This window comes from Clytia hemisphaerica, unplaced genomic scaffold (genome assembly GCF_902728285.1).
Source record: "Clytia hemisphaerica strain Z4C2 unplaced genomic scaffold, Clytia hemisphaerica genome assembly, whole genome shotgun sequence".
Lineage (NCBI taxonomy): Eukaryota > Metazoa > Cnidaria > Hydrozoa > Leptothecata > Clytiidae > Clytia > Clytia hemisphaerica.
The window spans coordinates 316,463-333,319 of record NW_027104297.1 but is presented as its reverse complement, the minus strand read 5'-3'; the positions used below and the strand labels follow the sequence as shown (position 1 = coordinate 333,319).

Here is a 16,857-nt window from a genome sequence, read left to right as displayed (position 1 = left end):
TTATTGTATAACTAGCTTTGTAATACTAAAAAATATTTTAGCTTATAAAATTTCTGTTTATTATTAATCTACAAGAGAACTTAAAATTAGAAAAACTTTTCAACCAATAAGCCCAGGGTTATTAAATGGTTTGCCAACTTCTTCTTTTTTTTGATTGTTATAATTTTAAAAAGTAGATAAAAATGTCTTAAAACTTAGGCGAATATTTTGTGTAATATGTAGTGTTTCCGGAAACCGGCCGGGTGAAAAAATATAATTTTCTGACCCGGCCGTAGACTTCGTTAGTAGTTGATACATAGTATTCAGGGCTTGCTTCATACTGTTTGTACATAAAAGTTATCTTTAAAGTTCTATTTCAATGATCTTAAAAGTTATCAAAAATAGCAAAAGAAAATTTTTTCAGGCTGGCTGCATGAGAGCTTTTTTTCTTCACCCGCATTCCGGAAACACTACATTTTTTTATTTTCGCCTTACATTACATAATAATTGTCATTAATTAACTTTTAAATTTTCATTTATTTTTAAAGAGTTTGAACAATTGAAAAACGATAAAAAAAAAAAATTAAAGCCATGGTGGACCCATTGTTTATTTTCATTGACTTGGAAGCTGCTCATGGGAATAATTATTTTGGTGATATCATTGAACTGGCTGCACAAGTCGATCCACGTGTCATCGAGAATGAAACATTTAGTTCCCTAATAAATACAAAACAGAATTTATCATACTTTGGTGAGTTTATTTTTATTTATAATTTCACTTTTCACAGTTCACAGTTCTTCCTTCTCAGATGGATTTCTGTCTCTGCAAAATTCAGCTTTTCTGCCTTAAAAATTAAGAAGCAAAAATTCAAATTTGGGCTAATAATTGCTGTGGTAAGTTAATTTTCCGTCTCAGAAGAAAAACTTTTCCTCAACCACTTTTTACTTTGCACTTTGATTGAGTGCGCCTTTGCACACCTCTGACAATTCGATTATAGCTTTCAAGGGTAAAGCACCTGCCAAGTAAGTGTTCATTTATGAATTGACCCATTTGTCTCATAGTATTATTGCATCATCCTCTTTACATATACAGCTGATTCGATTTTTAAAGGGGAATTTACTTTTAATTTTGGCGAGGATTAAATTTGACAGTTTTTAGTAAAATTGACCTTTCGCCATATGTTTTGAAGTAGAAGTGTTATCAAGGTGTCTACAGCACCTTGAAAACCTTGAAAACCTTGAAAGTGCATGATTGTGACAGTATAGTTGTCTTATTTTGGCTTGGGTCCTCACTGAAGTATCGGTCTATGCTAAAGCTCTAAAAATTTTCATACTCGCTTTGCTTGCAATCATTGTTTTCAGACCAAAGACTGGAGAGACCTCTCTTGCACCTTGTCAAGAAAGTCATATCCTACTATTAAGTTAACTTTTAGTTCTGAAAAACCTTGAAAATACCCAATAAATGGTCCAAAAAACCTTGAAAAAACACTAAAATTTTGCCAAAAAATCCTTGAAACCCTTGAGAATGGTGACAAAAATTTCGTAGACACGTTTATCTAAAATCTGCATTTTTCAGTAAAAACTATATAATGCCAAGAAATTTTTGATTTACAAGTGCCTAAAATTTCCCTACCTGCTAAATTGAATCCCATCAAATTTTAAAATTTATTCCATCCCCAAGTTTATAAATACCTGCCAAAAATCGCATTTCGACCAACTGGCAAATTAAGTACACCAATTTATACAGTTGGGTATATTTTTCAATAGGTGAAAGTTTCGAATTAACAGAGTGTGATACGATTGATTCCTAAGCTAAAACGGAATCAAATTTGGCTTTTAAATAATAGAATTTTCCATTAAAGATAGTTGATAACTTGCAAAATGTCCAAATGGGGCTAACTTTTTTTTTAGATTGCTCTTGTATTTTATTTCTTTTATTAGTTCACTGGCATCAGCTGTTATTAATGTCGAAACTTTGATATTTGAACGACCATTTCAAGGAGCCGATGATCAATAAGTTCAATAAGTAATGGTTGAGAGGTAAATTCTCTCCCTCTGCTTCGAACTGAATGAGGCATCTTGAAAATTGCCAATAAATACTTGTCATGTGAAGTTATATAAATATGGTAAAGTTTTTATTTTATGTTTTATAGTATTTAATATCTTGTTGTAGCATTTAGATAAAAAACTCATATTCGTCCTAAAGATTTATGGCATGTAATACATTGCCCCTATTTTTATGAACTGAGAAATTCCTTCTTGATAACGAGGCAGACAGAAAACATGAAAACAATAGGCCATTACACAGTCGAAATGAATCATGGGTAATCAGGACCAATGCGCTCTGTTCTGATAAAGACTTTCTGTTGGTATAAATTTTTGGATGTTTTTGCGTCTAGCCAACAGAAAGCCGTTATGGAGGCGCAATCAGTCCCGATTACCCATGATTCATTTCGGCTGTCTAATAACCTATACAATTCCGCTATGCCATTTACCAACTTTGGTAGATTTTAATTTAAATTTCATTTCTTAGCATTGCAAATATCAAAGATTTCAAGGGAAGATCTCAGAGGGAAGCAATACTTTGGTGAAGTTTTTAAAGAATTTGTTGACTGGGTTTCAAAGGTTGTTTCGAAATGTGATAAAATCAAAAAGAAGAAATTTGCTCCTGGTATGTTTAAAATCAACAACACGGTTGATACATTTTTAATCTGACTTAAATTATGGAGAGTCTTGTGGTTTTTACTTGATAGCCAGATTTACTGAAAATAGGGAAAAAGATATAATTAAAAGTAATACCTTGTTGTAAAGGTAATCTTAAGCGAAATGATGCAAGTCTGGAAATTGAAAATCAGATTAAAAATAATGACGAAAGAAATGAAATTTTTTTGAAAGTTAAAAAAAGTAGACTGTCAATTTTTTTTCGAACAGACTTTCTCAAAGATTGTTGAATGTAAGCTTGGACTTTCAGAATGGAAAAAGCATAAAAGGGACTTTTAGATTTAGTTGTCAATTTATAATCTAGTGGTTTCGAATTACTTATAGCATTTATTGGTATTACCGAGAGTCAGTTTTGTAAAGGGCTACATAAACTAAACAATATCGAGAATGAGTGTCAGCAATATATTGAAAGTATGGGGGCACTTGATTAAAAAGCGACCGTTACGTGCGGTCCAAAACTAGGTCTTCAAAATCGGACATTTACAGTGCAGAGAAAGTTTAGTTAAATTTAGGTGAAAAATCGACCCTTACGGTTGATTTTCTATAAAGTTTTTGAGCCCTTAGAGTGGACTTTTTTACATCTTTGCTCATTTCGACCCTTACAGTGCACTTTGGGAAGCTTGAAAAATGACCTTTAAGGGTCGTAGTACTTGTGGTAGATCATTTACCTTAGTGCACCTCCCCCCCCCCCCCAGGATTGAAAATCTGTATATCGTCAACTTGATTTGCAATATTTCCAACAATACTTGATTTTAGAATTTGATTTTCCTTTAATACAGTGTTGGTAGCTCATGGTGGTTTTGATAATGATTTCATGATGTTACAGAGCAATATCGATCGACACGAGATGGACCTGGACATTCTAAATCAATTCCGATTTGCTGATACTTATATGCTTGCTAAAAGGGTAAAACCACTGATATCTAACTAATTTGACTAGATTTGCTGATACTTATATGCTTGCTAAAAGGGTAAAACCACTGATATCTAACTTCTTTGACTAGATTTGCTGATACTTATATCCTTGCTAAAAAGGGGTAAAACCCACTGACCTTAACTACTTTGATGATACTTATATGCTAGTGCTAAAAGGGTTTAAAACCACTGATATCTAACTACTTCGACTAGATTTCTGATACTTATAACTAAAACCACTGATCTAACTACTCGACTAGATTTGCTGATACTTATATGCTTGCTAAAAGGGTAAAACCACTGATATCTAACTTCTTTGACTAGATTTGCTGATACTTATATCCTTGCTAAAAGGGTAAAACCACTGATATCTAACTTCTTTGACTAGATTTGCTGATACTTATATCCTTGCTAAAAGGGTAAAACCACTGATATCTAACTACTTCGACTAGATTTGCTAATACTTATATGCTTGCTAAAAGGGTAAAACCACTGATATCTAACTACTTCGACTTACTTTTTTTTTTTTTTTTTTTTTTTTTTTTTTTTTTTTTTTTTTTTTTTTTTTTTTTTTTTTTTTTTTTTTTTTTTTTTTTTTTTTTTTTGCTGATTTGCCAATACTTATCCTTGCTAAAAGGGTTTTAAAACCGCTGATATCTAACTACTTCGACTAGATTTGCTGATACTTATATGCTTGCTAAAAGGGTAAAACCACTGATATCTAACTTCTTTGACTAGATTTGCTGATACTTATATCCTTGCTAAAAGGGTAAAACCACTGATATCTAACTACTTCGACTAGATTTGCTAATACTTATATCCTTGCTAAAAGGGTAAAACCACTGATATCTAACTTCTTTGACTAGATTTGCTGATACTTATATGCTTGCTAAAAGGGTAAAACCACTGATATCTAACTACTTCGACTAGATTTGCTAATACTTATATCCTTGCTAAAAGGGTAAAACCACTGATATCTAACTACTTCGACTAGATTTGCCAATACTTATATCCTTGCTAAAAGGGTAAAACCACTGATATCTAACTACTTCGACTAGATTTGCTAATACTTATATCCTTGCTAAAAGGGTAAAACCACTGATATCTAACTTCTTTGACTAGATTTGCTGATACTTATATGCTTGCTAAAAGGGTTTTAAAACCACTGATATCTAACTACTTCGACTAGATTTGCTGATACTTATATGCTTGCTAAAAGGGTAAAACCACTGATATCTAACTTCTTTGACTAGATTTGCTGATACTTATATCCTTGCTTAAAGGGTAAAACCACTGACATCTAACTACTTTGACTAGATTTGCTAATACTTATATGCTTGCTAAAAGGGTTTTAAAACCACTGATATCTAACTACTTCGACTAGATTTGCTGATACTTATATGCTTGCTAAAAGGGTAAAACCACTGATATCTAACTTCTTTGACTAGATTTGCTGATACTTATATCCTGCTTAAAGGGTAAAACACTGATATCTAACTTCTTTGACTAGATTTGCTGATACTTATATGCTTGCTAAAAGGGTAAAACCACTGATATCTAACTTCTTTGACTAGATTTGCTGATACTTATATCCTTGCTAAAAGGGTAAAACCACTGATATCTAACTACTTCGACTAGATTTGCTAATACTTATATGCTTGCTAAAAGGGTAAAACCACTGATATCTAAAGTCTGTCCAGATATAATTGGCAGTGGAAACAAGAATGCCTGTAACTTTTGATAGTCAGATATAATTATGGAATTTTTTTTTGCTTGTTTTAGAGAGTCAAAGGTGCTGCATTTGAATGTATTTTTGGTTGAAAAATTCGCGATTTTTAGCGGTTAAATTTGCGATTGCAAAAATTGAGCTTTTTTTCTACTTATGCTACAACGTTCATTTTTACAACAGCGGTAGTTCAACCTTAGTTTAAGAAGTTTGTTAAATTCCAAGGCAAACAGAAAAGTCCTTCAGAAGATATGGGACCCGAAATACCCCTTGGTAGCACTTTTCTGTGAAATATCAAATCTCCAACTTATTACTAAAAACGGGGGTTATGTGTTGGTGCATCGGTCTTATTGCTATTGGTATCATTTATTATTTCGAAACGAAGTGAAATCACAGTATAATTGTTTTTATTGAAAAGATAAGCATGAACTTATATTGCCTCCCCCCCCCCCCCCCCCCCCCCCCCCCCCCCCCCCCCCCCCCCCCCCTCCCCCCCCCCCCCCCCCCCCCCCCCCCCCCTGTTATTTTTAAGTCTAAAGAACTTTGCTAATTCCCAAAACACTAAACACAGTTTGGCTATGACCATTAAAGGGATCGTAAAATGTGTTATGATCGAAAAACTGTTTTATCAATCATATCACTACCCCCGTTTTAAGTAGTAAGTTGGAGATTCGATATTTCACAGAAAAGTGCTACCAAGGGGTATTTCGGGTCCCATATCTTCCGAAGGACTTTTCTGTTTGCCTTGAAATTTAACAAACTTCTTAACCTAAGGTTGAACTACCACTGGTGTAAAAATGAACGTTATAGCATTAGTAGAAAAAAAGCTCAATTTTTGCAATCGCAAATTTAACCGCTTAAAATCGCGAATTTTTCAGCCAAAAATACATTCAAATATAGCGCTTTTGATTCTCTAAAACAAACAAAAAAATTTCCAAAATTATATTTGACTATCAAAAGTTACAGGCATTCTTGTTTCCACTGCCAATTATATCTGGACAGACTTTAACTACTTCGACTAGATTTGCTGATACTTATATCCTTGCTAAAAGGGTAAAACCACTGATATCTAACTTCTTTGACTAGATTTGCTGATACTTATATGCTTGCTAAAAGGGTAAAACCACTGATATCTAACTACTTCGACTAGATTTGCTACTTATATCCTTTGCTAAGGTAAAACCACTGATATCTAACTTCTTTGACTAGATTTGCTGATACTTATATCCTTGCTAAAAGGGTAAAACCACTGATATCTAACTTCTTTGACTAGATTTGCTGATACTTATATCCTTGCTAAAAGGGTAAAACCACTGATATCTAACTACTTCGACTAGATTTGCTAATACTTATATGCTTGCTAAAAGGGTAAAACCACTGATATCTAACTACTCGACTATTGCTGATACTTATTGCTAAAAGGGTTTTAAAATTAACTTCGACTTGCCTTCTAGGGTAAAACCACTGATATCTAACTTCTTTGACTAGATTTGCTATACTATATCCTTGCTAAGGGTAAAACCACTGATGTCTAACTCTTTGACTAGATTTGCTGATACTTATATGCTTGCTAAAAGGGTAAAACTACTTCGATATTGCTAAACTGAATCTAAACTAGACTAGATTGCTGCTAAAAGGGTTTGCTAATACTTTGCTAGATGATTATACTTGCTAATTATTTGCTGCTAACCAAACTAACTATACTTTGACTAGCTTTGCTGATACTTATATGCTTGCTAAAAGGGTAAAACCACTGATATCTAACTACTTCGACTAGATTTGCTAATACTTATATCCTTGCTAAAAGGTTAAAACCACTGATATCTAACTTCTTTGACTAGATTGGACTTCTTTTATTTAAAATTGTGTCTCCTTTTTCTGGTCCACTACACTAGTCAGCAATTTTTAAATTCAATTCAGATAGAAGCATTACAGTTTAGCGTGGTTTGAAAATAAAACTTGTATTGCCAATACTATTGGGTCTATCCAACTATAAAATACTTCTATTCTCAACTTCAGTTGAAGAATGTGTTTGTGTCTGTCTGTGTGTTTATGTCCCAAAACTTTGGGGCAGCCTGGAGAATTGTTTGATTTGGCTGAAATTTGGCACACTTGTTCCTTGGGTGATTATCTGGGGGAGTTTTTTTCATTTTTCAAAAATTTTGATTTTTGGGGCCTGGGGACGAGTTTTTCGCCAAAACGAGGCTAAAACTTTGGGGCAGCCTGGAGACTTCAAAAATTGTTCGATTTGGCTGAAATTTTGCACACTTGTTCCTTGGGTGAATATCTGGGGGAGCTTTTTGCAATTTTCAAAAATTTTGATTTTTGGGGCCTGGGAACGAGTTTTTTGCCAAAACGAGGCTAAAGCTTTGGAGCAGTCTACAGGCCTCCAAAATGATCGGATTTTGTTGAAATTTGGCACACTTGTTCATTGGGTGAATATCTGGGGGTCTACAATTGGGCCTATGAATGATTTGAAACCACTGAAGTTGAGCCCAGTGCGTTGCGCACGTTCGACTATTCTCAAATTGTCAAATTGGGTTTTTTTGGAGTAAAACTTTTCACGCAAGAGTTATTTTGACCCTTTTTTAAAGCTCTTTTGGAATTGACAAAGGGGCTTGTACTTTTAATTCATTTTATAGTTGAAGTGTAAAGACATCGGTAACTTGTGGAAATGTCAATTATCAATTGAAATGATGTATAAACATTTCTTCCCTGATGAAGTATTCAAAGGTAACGAACTATCGGCTTATTGTAAAGTGATGATACTGTTTATATCAACTGGCCCGTGGCTCAATATTTATGTGGGAGGGTCTTCATTTCCTTAAAAGGGTTATGACTAAAAGAAACACAAATCTGGATTAGATTACGGCCGCTTCTTTATATATCTTCTTTGTCGGCTGCAGGACAACACAGAGCACTTGCTGACGTGAAGTTCATGATTCGAATTTTCTTGGGATCACCAATAGCACAATATTTTGATGACATTCCAATTGCTGTTTTTGACGAAAGGTAACTGTTTTGAAAATTCTGTTTGCCTTTTTTTGTGATTGATATTTTATTTCTTAAAACTGATTTAGTTTCGTTTAGCGGCCGTAGCATGAAAGTAAAGCATCCAGTTCACGTTTACGTAATGTAGTGGGTTCGATCTCTGGCTGGGTCATGCCAAAGACTTGTACTTAGTACTAAATTTTACTTGATGCTCAATAGTTAAGTAAAAGGTCAATGCTAAGTGGAGCAATCTAGGGAGAAGTAGTATCGCCTTCCCCTACCTTCGGGTAGACAGCAGCTATCGGAAAAGGAGCCTTTGGAACGGTTCTCTTGTGGTTGCAAGACTTAGTTGCGTTTTGTTGAGTATCTTTCTGTAGAAATATTTTGGGCTTGTGACCTTCGTATTGCATCTTTAAGATGTAAAGTATTTTTTGTTTCACATCAACATTCGTTTTTCTTTTCTCTAGGAAAGAAGAATACATAAGGAAGAATACATCCAAAGTGGAAAAAGGACTGTTAGATGGTATGTTCATAATTCCAATGTCTATATAATAAAGGACTTGCTCTGGAAATACAGAAAAACTGTAAATTGATGTTATGATGTTCAAAACACACGCTCACGATACTAATGAATTTTCGTTTAGAAGTCCTTAGAATTCCTAAACTTCACTCAACTATGGAGCGCGCTCAAATACATCAACCAACCCTAACGCAACAAGGGGATTGGGTTCGAATTACGAATTACTTGACGCCATTTGATCCTACAGTAAACTCTGAACCCAATCTACTTGCTCACGTCTTGAAAGTGAAAAGGGCTAATAGCTGTAATTCATTTAATTTCAATTAAGATACTGTTCAATGTTTTGTGTTATCTTCGTTTTCCCACCATAGAAAACCTACCAAAAGGGATGGCAAAAGTCACGCACAACATGACGCTCAACCGTCTCTTACGTAACGGTCTTACGTACTCCCGTCTCATCAGTTTCTTCGAGTCCGCAGAATGCACATTTGATTTCTATGACAAGCTGAAAGATATGGGGATTGAAAGGAAGGCATCGAAATCTCTTGCAGCACATCTGTTAAGTCTTGGTTATTGTTGTCGAGGAGCCATCGAGAAAGAACAAAGAAACAAAGCTGGCGATGACGGTATATTTTTTCACTCCTATGACAATTATTACCAATTTCAGAGCCTCAAGTAACCCAAATTGCTTCTAGTCTGACCCGAAAATGGTAATTTTTAAGCAAAACCACAACCCTGATCAGAAAAATTCTGTCTCTCCCACCTGAAATCGTTATTTCGAGCCTTTGATTTTAACTTCAGAAGGCCAGGTTCGAGTTTACTAGGGTTACTGACTCACATGAAACGGCCTGTTTTTATTGCTATTTTGCCCTTTGCAGTTTTGCCAATGTAACGGATTTAGATATAATGGTATAAACTCTAAATCTTTCATTCATGGTTTGCATTTAGTGCAAGGGCTGATAATGCGCAGACTACCTTTGAAAGTCTGAAAAGCGACAATAAGTGAAAAAAGTTTCTCGACAGTTTACCCATAACATTTTCCAGAAGATGATAAGAAAATTCAAAGAACAGATTCTGGTTACGAGTCAGTGCATTTGAATGACGAACAATGGTTGGATCGATTCTATACTATGTTTGTTGAAGAATTCTGGTACGGGCCTGAACAATATGAATACCAATATGGTTCAATCACCACCAAAGAAATGGAAGAAATAGATATAGCTATTGATGACCTTTTCAATGAGCTGTTTGGAGACGATATGATAGATACTGTAGGTCCTGATGGGAGTCAGGTTGATGATTCTGATGTTCATGTTAAGCAATCTTCAGAGTCACCAGTCACTTTTATTGGACAAGTTCAAGAAAATAATCTGATGCTAAACGAGGATGAGATATCAAATCTTGGATTGAAATTTGGTGATATTAAATTTGCTTCTTCAGACGCTGTTGACGAACTTCGGAATGAATCTTTTATAAAAGCTATAGAGAATGGACAGGATCGGTTACAGTTTGGAGATATTGGAGACATGGCTTCTCAGCTAGACGAAGGAGTGGACATGAACAACTTAGTAGACCAGGCTATGGACATAGAATTGTCAAAAGGAGTTACGACAAATAATTCTGGTGATTCCGTTGAAGATTGGGACTCTGAAGTTCACAACGTTCGTGAATTCCATCTCGGAGGACCGGTCAAAAATATTCCGATCGGGATCTCGATGAACGATTTTAGCGGGAGAGAATTTGAAGAACGTGTACCCTTATTGAAACATTTTAATACATTTGACATGGAGTCTCGACCGGAAGACGGTCTACCTACTATGTCACGTCGAGAGAAAAACAAACAAAGAAGGAAAAACAGACAACATAGGAAAGAACAAGAGAAACTGGCTGTTGATCCGCACAGTGGCTCAGGACATGGCCGAACATACGGGCGAACCGATAAAGGTGAAATTATCATTCTTGTCTGAAAGTTGTAGAGGAGACTGTGCCTTTTTCGAATACGGTATGTATATGACAATTATATAGGAGCCATGATACTTCTAAATACTGGTAGCATGATACACTGTATGAGTTATTTGTACTTAACTGAAGAGGGCGTATTCTCTTCTGAGCGTGTAAATAGTTCATTGTGGCGTTGTAAATTTTGACCTCCTAGTATATATAGTAGCTAGCATTAAACAACGTTCGTCTAAAGACTAAAACGTCAAACAACTTTAAGATGGATGTTGGACAGTTTACAACAATCGACTAATCAAGGAGACTTATTTAATACATCATAAAATCCGGTCGGGTTTGGAGGGGCCTGTAAATTAATTTACAATGAAATGACGTCTAAAGGCACTTGTGCGCTTTGCGATCGCACTTTTTCGAGCAAAGCTCGCTATTGGTCAAAAGAAAAAAGAAGCAATTCCACTGACGTCAGATCCGTAACGGTTGAAAAAAGTTGAAGTGTGTTCAACTTTTTTTTCGAGTGTGCGCTACATTTTTATGACGTAATCTTTTTTCCTAGCTAAAAAGGATTGAAGCCAAAAGGTGCGATTGCAGTCCAGCCCCCTAACGCTTTAAAGGTTGATTGATAGGTGTATTAGGTGATTGTTTTAGACTGTTGAAACAACGGCATGTGCCAGCTTCGTTATCTACTACGCTTCACAATAAAACTTTCAATATTTGATAATGCATTTTTCCATGAGCTAGCACAAGGCGTCATCTCAAGGTTCAGCTAACGTTTTGTGAACGTTATGGACGTCAAATGGACGTTGCTTTTATGTTCTGTGCCTGCTGGCTATTACTGAATCCTAAACTTCGCGTGTATTTTGGTTTGTATTCAAATTTTATAATTATATAAAGTAATATTTATTTTGTGTGGATTTCTTGAGAAAAAAGTTCTAATCTTAAATCATTTGGTCATTTCACTGAATTTGTCAAAATCACTACATTAAATCGCATTCTCATTTCACTGGATTCGTAAATATCCAACCGTTTCAACTGGAGTGTTTTTTGCGTTTTTTTATGTTTGAAAGTTGGAGCTTGTGATAGAAGTAAAAAATTGTTGTTTGCGTTTTAAATAAGTGCACAAGAAAGTACTTTTGAAGCTCCAATTCCAAGGAACAAAGTCTGGTAATACTGTACCTCAAGCACTTCTATATATCTTGACCCTTAGGCCATGTTCAGACGTTACGGTTTCGTATCGTTCCGGTATGGTTTCTGTTACGGATCGAGAGTGTTCATATTGGTTTCGAAACGTTTCGGAGCAAGAAAACGGAGCTGTTCCATTCTGACGAAAATAATGAAGCGAAACTGTTTCGATCTGTTTTGCTTTGTAATGTCTTCTTTTTTAACGTTTCGAATTTTGCCATTCACACTAATTTCGGAACCGTTTTGTTGCGGAACGATACGAAACAATAACGTCTGAACATGGTCTTAATGTGTGGTAAGCAACGCCAAAGAAATAGATCACTAGAAAGCCGACCTGATAACTGTTTTGTGATTACACTATTTATTTTACTTTATATTTTCAGTTTTTTTAGAAATTAAAGCATCGAAAAAAATATGATTAATAAACAGACATATTGAAGAGAATGGTGCTTTGGACCAAAAACGTTAAAAGAATAAACGAAAAATGGCTACTGCACCAAATTACCTGATGACAGATGAACTGCTCCGTAAGCCGAGAAAGAAAAGATGTGGACGACAGGTAAGAATAGAATAAACCAGTTATCAGAGGAGAGCTGTCAAATGGACAGTTTATCAATGAAGTTAGTATCGATAAGTTATAAGATATAGAGCCAATAAATATTCTGTCAGTTCAACAAAATACAAATATATTTATTTGTAAGTCGTTGGTCAGTTTATGCATGTTTTTAAGAATATCAAACAGGCTCATAAATGTATAGATTGGTTTTGATAGGCACTCAAAATCGATAGTAAAATATTAACTACATGAAGATGGGTAAAGACTTGAAAGAATAGACTGTATTAGATTATTACAAACTGGTACATGAGACCGAACGTACAAGTCAGAAAAGTAGGTCATAGAGAAAGATAAATGCTTTGAAAATACAGCCGGCGCTCTCTAATTTGACGTTCTCCTATTCGATATGCTCCATTATTCGATAATATTGAAAGTCACCGTCAACAAGAAACCTCGATGGATGTTAATAGAAATAGTTTTAAAGAACTTCAAGGAAAATAGGGTGTTCTTTCATATTTTTTTTAAGTTTAAGGGCATCAATTGACTTATCCATTTGCTTACACAGCATTTTCAAACAAAAAAAAAACCGCAACTTTTTCTCCCTTCTACAGGTTCCGCTTTCACCTTTCCCAGTTCCCATCCAAACAATTACACGCCAGCAACCTACAAATGACAGATGGTATTATTTCTTTGGATTGCTGAAGAGTGACCATGTTGCTGTTTACAGGAAAGGTGATTTAACATACCTTTATCAGATGGTAAGTGATGAAATAAAAACCCTATACCTGGGCCATTTAAGCAATGATTGATTGATTGATTGATTGATTGATTGATTGATTGATTGATTGATTGATTGATTGATTGATTGATTGATTGATTGATTGATTGATTGATTGATTGATTGATTGATTGATTGATTGATTGATTGATTGATTGATTGATTGATATGCTTGGCTCATTCGAATGAAGAATGTATTAAGAGACTTTTTGTGAGGCATACGTGAATTACGCCCGTTGAAACGGCCAAAAAACTGACGTTATAGACAAAACATTTAAGGGAAAAAAGTGGAAATGATTGATACCATCGGAAAGAATGTGAAATTCTAAAGCAAATAAGTGTACTAAGACATAACCTTTAAATCGAACATACAAAGGAATAATCACCTCAAAATCCTGTCAGTTACAATCAAATTTATTCTAAGCTGCACAAAGTTTCATAGCTTCTTCATAAAAATTTAATCGTTTATTGGACTTACTTGGAGGGCCTATAAATTAAACTTTGTCCGTCCGTCCGTCCGTCCGTCTGTCAGTTCGTTTGTCTTTTGCCAGCTATTCTCGAGATCCGTTCATTATTTTTTTTTTCTGGTTATTGGCAAAAAGATGGTTTCATTAGTTTTCATCAGGTGTAGATCAGATCAGTATCTAATTTGATTTTTATGTTTCTCCTCCGCAGGGTTTCTTTGGTAAAGGTATTCTATCGAAATCACAGCCACAGTACGAAAAATACGAAGAAGAGTCATTCCTTCTGGACCATGCTAAACGCCAAAGTAGAAGTGAAGGTATGACAAGCATTGATTTCAAAGTTCCGAAGGGGCTAGATACGCAAATCCCGGATTGGGAATGAAGCCACTTTTTTCCCATCCAAAACACGTGACCCGCGTTGTTTTCATAGGCTTTCACACAAATTTTCTAAATGCGGGGCAAATTTTAAGAGTTTACTTTTTCTTGCTCGAGAAAGGTTGAATCTCCCTATCTAGTCCCTTCAGGGCTTCATACTCAATGATGGCAAGTATACTTATATTCTTTTAGTAAAGTAGCATGAATACAGTGTCCACAATCATCTGAATACCTTATCGGTCCTTTTTACGCTGGCCCTAATTTAACGCCGGCCCCTTTTACGCCGGCCCTTATTCCACCACAGCCTAATTTTGGGTTTACGCTAATTAGGGCCGTAAATAATGCCAAAACTTGTAAAAATCGCTATTCAGGCTTCAAAACAGTAAGTATTAACTAGAATTTACATTAAAATGTCATCTTTCAGTATTAAACTGTTGAAAATTCCATTGAAAATCATTGATTTTCGTGAAGTTTTGGATATAGAGTGAAAAATGGATAGTTTTCATCCTTTAATTATGCCCAAAATCCTTTAAATTGAAAAAAAATGGTCAACAATTAACGCCGTTTTTAGGTAGACATTGCAAAATGTTGGCCCTTTTTATGCCGGCCCTTTTAACACCGGCCTTTATTACGCCACGAGCCCAAAAGTAACGCCAATAAGGGCCGGCGTAAAAAGGGCCGATAAGGTAATTTTTTTCACAAAGTGTTAGTGAGACTACACAGTATATGGGCGAACAATTTGGTTTGCAGACCGTATAATGTAAGAAGTTAACAACATTACAAAAAGGATTTTTGTTTCGGAAAACAATCCCCTTGGAGTATTGCAAATCGAGCTGGCAATATATTGCGGACGCTTTTTCAATATTATGCTTGGTGACTTTAAGTCACTTTATTACTCTTCCTATTACCCTAGAAAGAAATATGTTCAACAACGCCTCCTCCCCTACTTAATTAGACCCTTCTATAATCAAGCACAGACCTTTAGTATTTCATTAGAAAAATGTTTAAAACTAGAAAACCAATAGTTTGAATGCCTGTAGAAAAGGATTTTATAGAAGATTTGAAAAAACTATTTTTTTTTTTTCTGCATAGGTAGATCAAAAGCGCAATTAGAATCCAAGCAAGCATTCCTTCAAGAAAGGTAAGTCTAACACCCGTAATTTCCCGTAATTACCTTTTATTTCCGCGATGTGTACACGCTTTTTTTTATAAGAATACACTTTATAAGAATGTCCATGATGAAAATGACCAAAAAATTAAGAATATGCTAAGAATATCACCATCATGGAATTTTACTACTCAAGCTAAGAATTCCATTTTTGGAGCATTTTCAATTATAAATTGTCAATTACCCCCCAAGTAAGGCTCACTCCTTTCACAAAAATGCCATCTTATGCTTGAGACGTATGTACTAAATTTTAAATCTAGTTTAAATTAACCTAAGAATATGCTGTAAGAATATAGGATGATTTTCCTAAAAAAGTTAAGAATATCCATGATGAAATGGATTTACACCATTCTTATAAAAAAAAAAGCGTGTATTAAAAGACACCATTTAACGTATCTCCCACCATTTGCTTACACAGCGTTTTTAAACGAAAACTTTCTCCCCTTTCGGCGCCGCTCGAGAAAAAAATTCGCCAAGTTCTTTTATTTATTTTGCTTTGTCAGCATAGAGACACGCCTCCTTTCTATCTCATAAAAAAGAATCTTTAAAGTAATCGAGGCGCGAAAAACAAAAAAAAATAAAGAAATGAAGCTTTTCATTTGGTTAAGTATTTTCCATTTGGCGTTCTAATTTCTTTAAATTTCCTTATATTAATCAAACAATCAAATCCTTATATCAAGCAAAAATTAATCCGATCATAAATAAGTGCAATGGTACGAACATGGACAACTCCTGCCTCGCCTTCACAAGATTACCATCAAGGCGATTGTCTTTTTCTGCAACCTTCAAATATACTTTTATGACAAGAGGAATGCATCAACTCAGTTGGGAATGAAGCGAGCGCTATTTTTCGCGTTTGGGCTTGTAAGAAATTTGCCTTTTACTGTAAGACCACTGTACGCTTAAAATACTAAAATCAAGTAATGTTTTAATTTCAATTTCAGACTTAGACAACATGAAAACTGGTCTTGGATGAAAGAAAAGGTATTGTTTTTTTAGTTCTTTTTTGCTGGGATGATTCAATGAATTATTTCAAAATGTTTTTATTTTATTTTATAAGCATAACGTTTATAAGCGTATTATGCAGGCTCAGTTTTTGGTACCTAAGCAATGGCTCTATTGTTTGAGTGAGAACAATAGAATGCTAAGCATAATGCGAGCCTGGAATAGGGACAGACACTTGCTTATAAAAAAAACATGTATGATGTTTGAATGAAGTATGTCGTAACCCTGAACTCGAATTTGAGTCAAAAAATAATTTTTTGCGCGATAAAACTTTCGTCCTAGATAGAAATATTGATTTCTTTCCTGTAATTAAAGCTGTTTCCCGTCGTCGCAAACGTTGAGTAAAAGTACTGCTTATGCTTGAAATAAAAAAATATTCTTATGTCTGTTACGATTGTATTAAATACGGTAGTATAATTAACTGAACTCCGTCTTATTTCTGCAACTACTTACCAGCGAGGCTTACAGCGCCCATTGGTCTAAGAACAAGAAATCCATACGAATTAAGAGTTTCCGAAACACGA

General features: G+C 34.9%; 2 protein-coding genes across 2 annotated transcripts in view; both read left to right on the top strand.

Annotated features, from left to right (window-relative positions):
• Nucleotides 1–509: 509 nt before the first annotated feature.
• Nucleotides 510–11,023, top strand: LOC136817282 (uncharacterized). The gene is made up of 8 exons (XM_067073617.1): nucleotides 510–730; nucleotides 2,513–2,650; nucleotides 3,480–3,607; nucleotides 7,984–8,074; nucleotides 8,248–8,353; nucleotides 8,800–8,855; nucleotides 9,224–9,478; nucleotides 9,897–11,023. Exons 1-8 carry the CDS (start codon nucleotides 571–573, stop codon nucleotides 10,817–10,819), a joined length of 1,857 nt encoding a protein of 618 aa, XP_066929718.1. The 5' UTR covers nucleotides 510–570; the 3' UTR covers nucleotides 10,820–11,023.
• A 1,345-nt stretch (nucleotides 11,024–12,368) lies between these two features.
• The window catches only part of LOC136817243 (tRNA-splicing endonuclease subunit Sen2-like), a 36,410-nt gene continuing 31,921 nt past the window's right edge, over nucleotides 12,369–16,857 (top strand). The window contains exons 1-5 of the mRNA XM_067073578.1: nucleotides 12,369–12,546; nucleotides 13,155–13,301; nucleotides 13,997–14,102; nucleotides 15,253–15,301; nucleotides 16,273–16,312. Of these exons, the coding sequence (XP_066929679.1) occupies nucleotides 12,472–12,546; nucleotides 13,155–13,301; nucleotides 13,997–14,102; nucleotides 15,253–15,301; nucleotides 16,273–16,312 (417 nt within the window). The 5' untranslated portion in view covers nucleotides 12,369–12,471. The remainder of the gene's footprint in view (nucleotides 12,547–13,154; nucleotides 13,302–13,996; nucleotides 14,103–15,252; nucleotides 15,302–16,272; nucleotides 16,313–16,857) is intronic.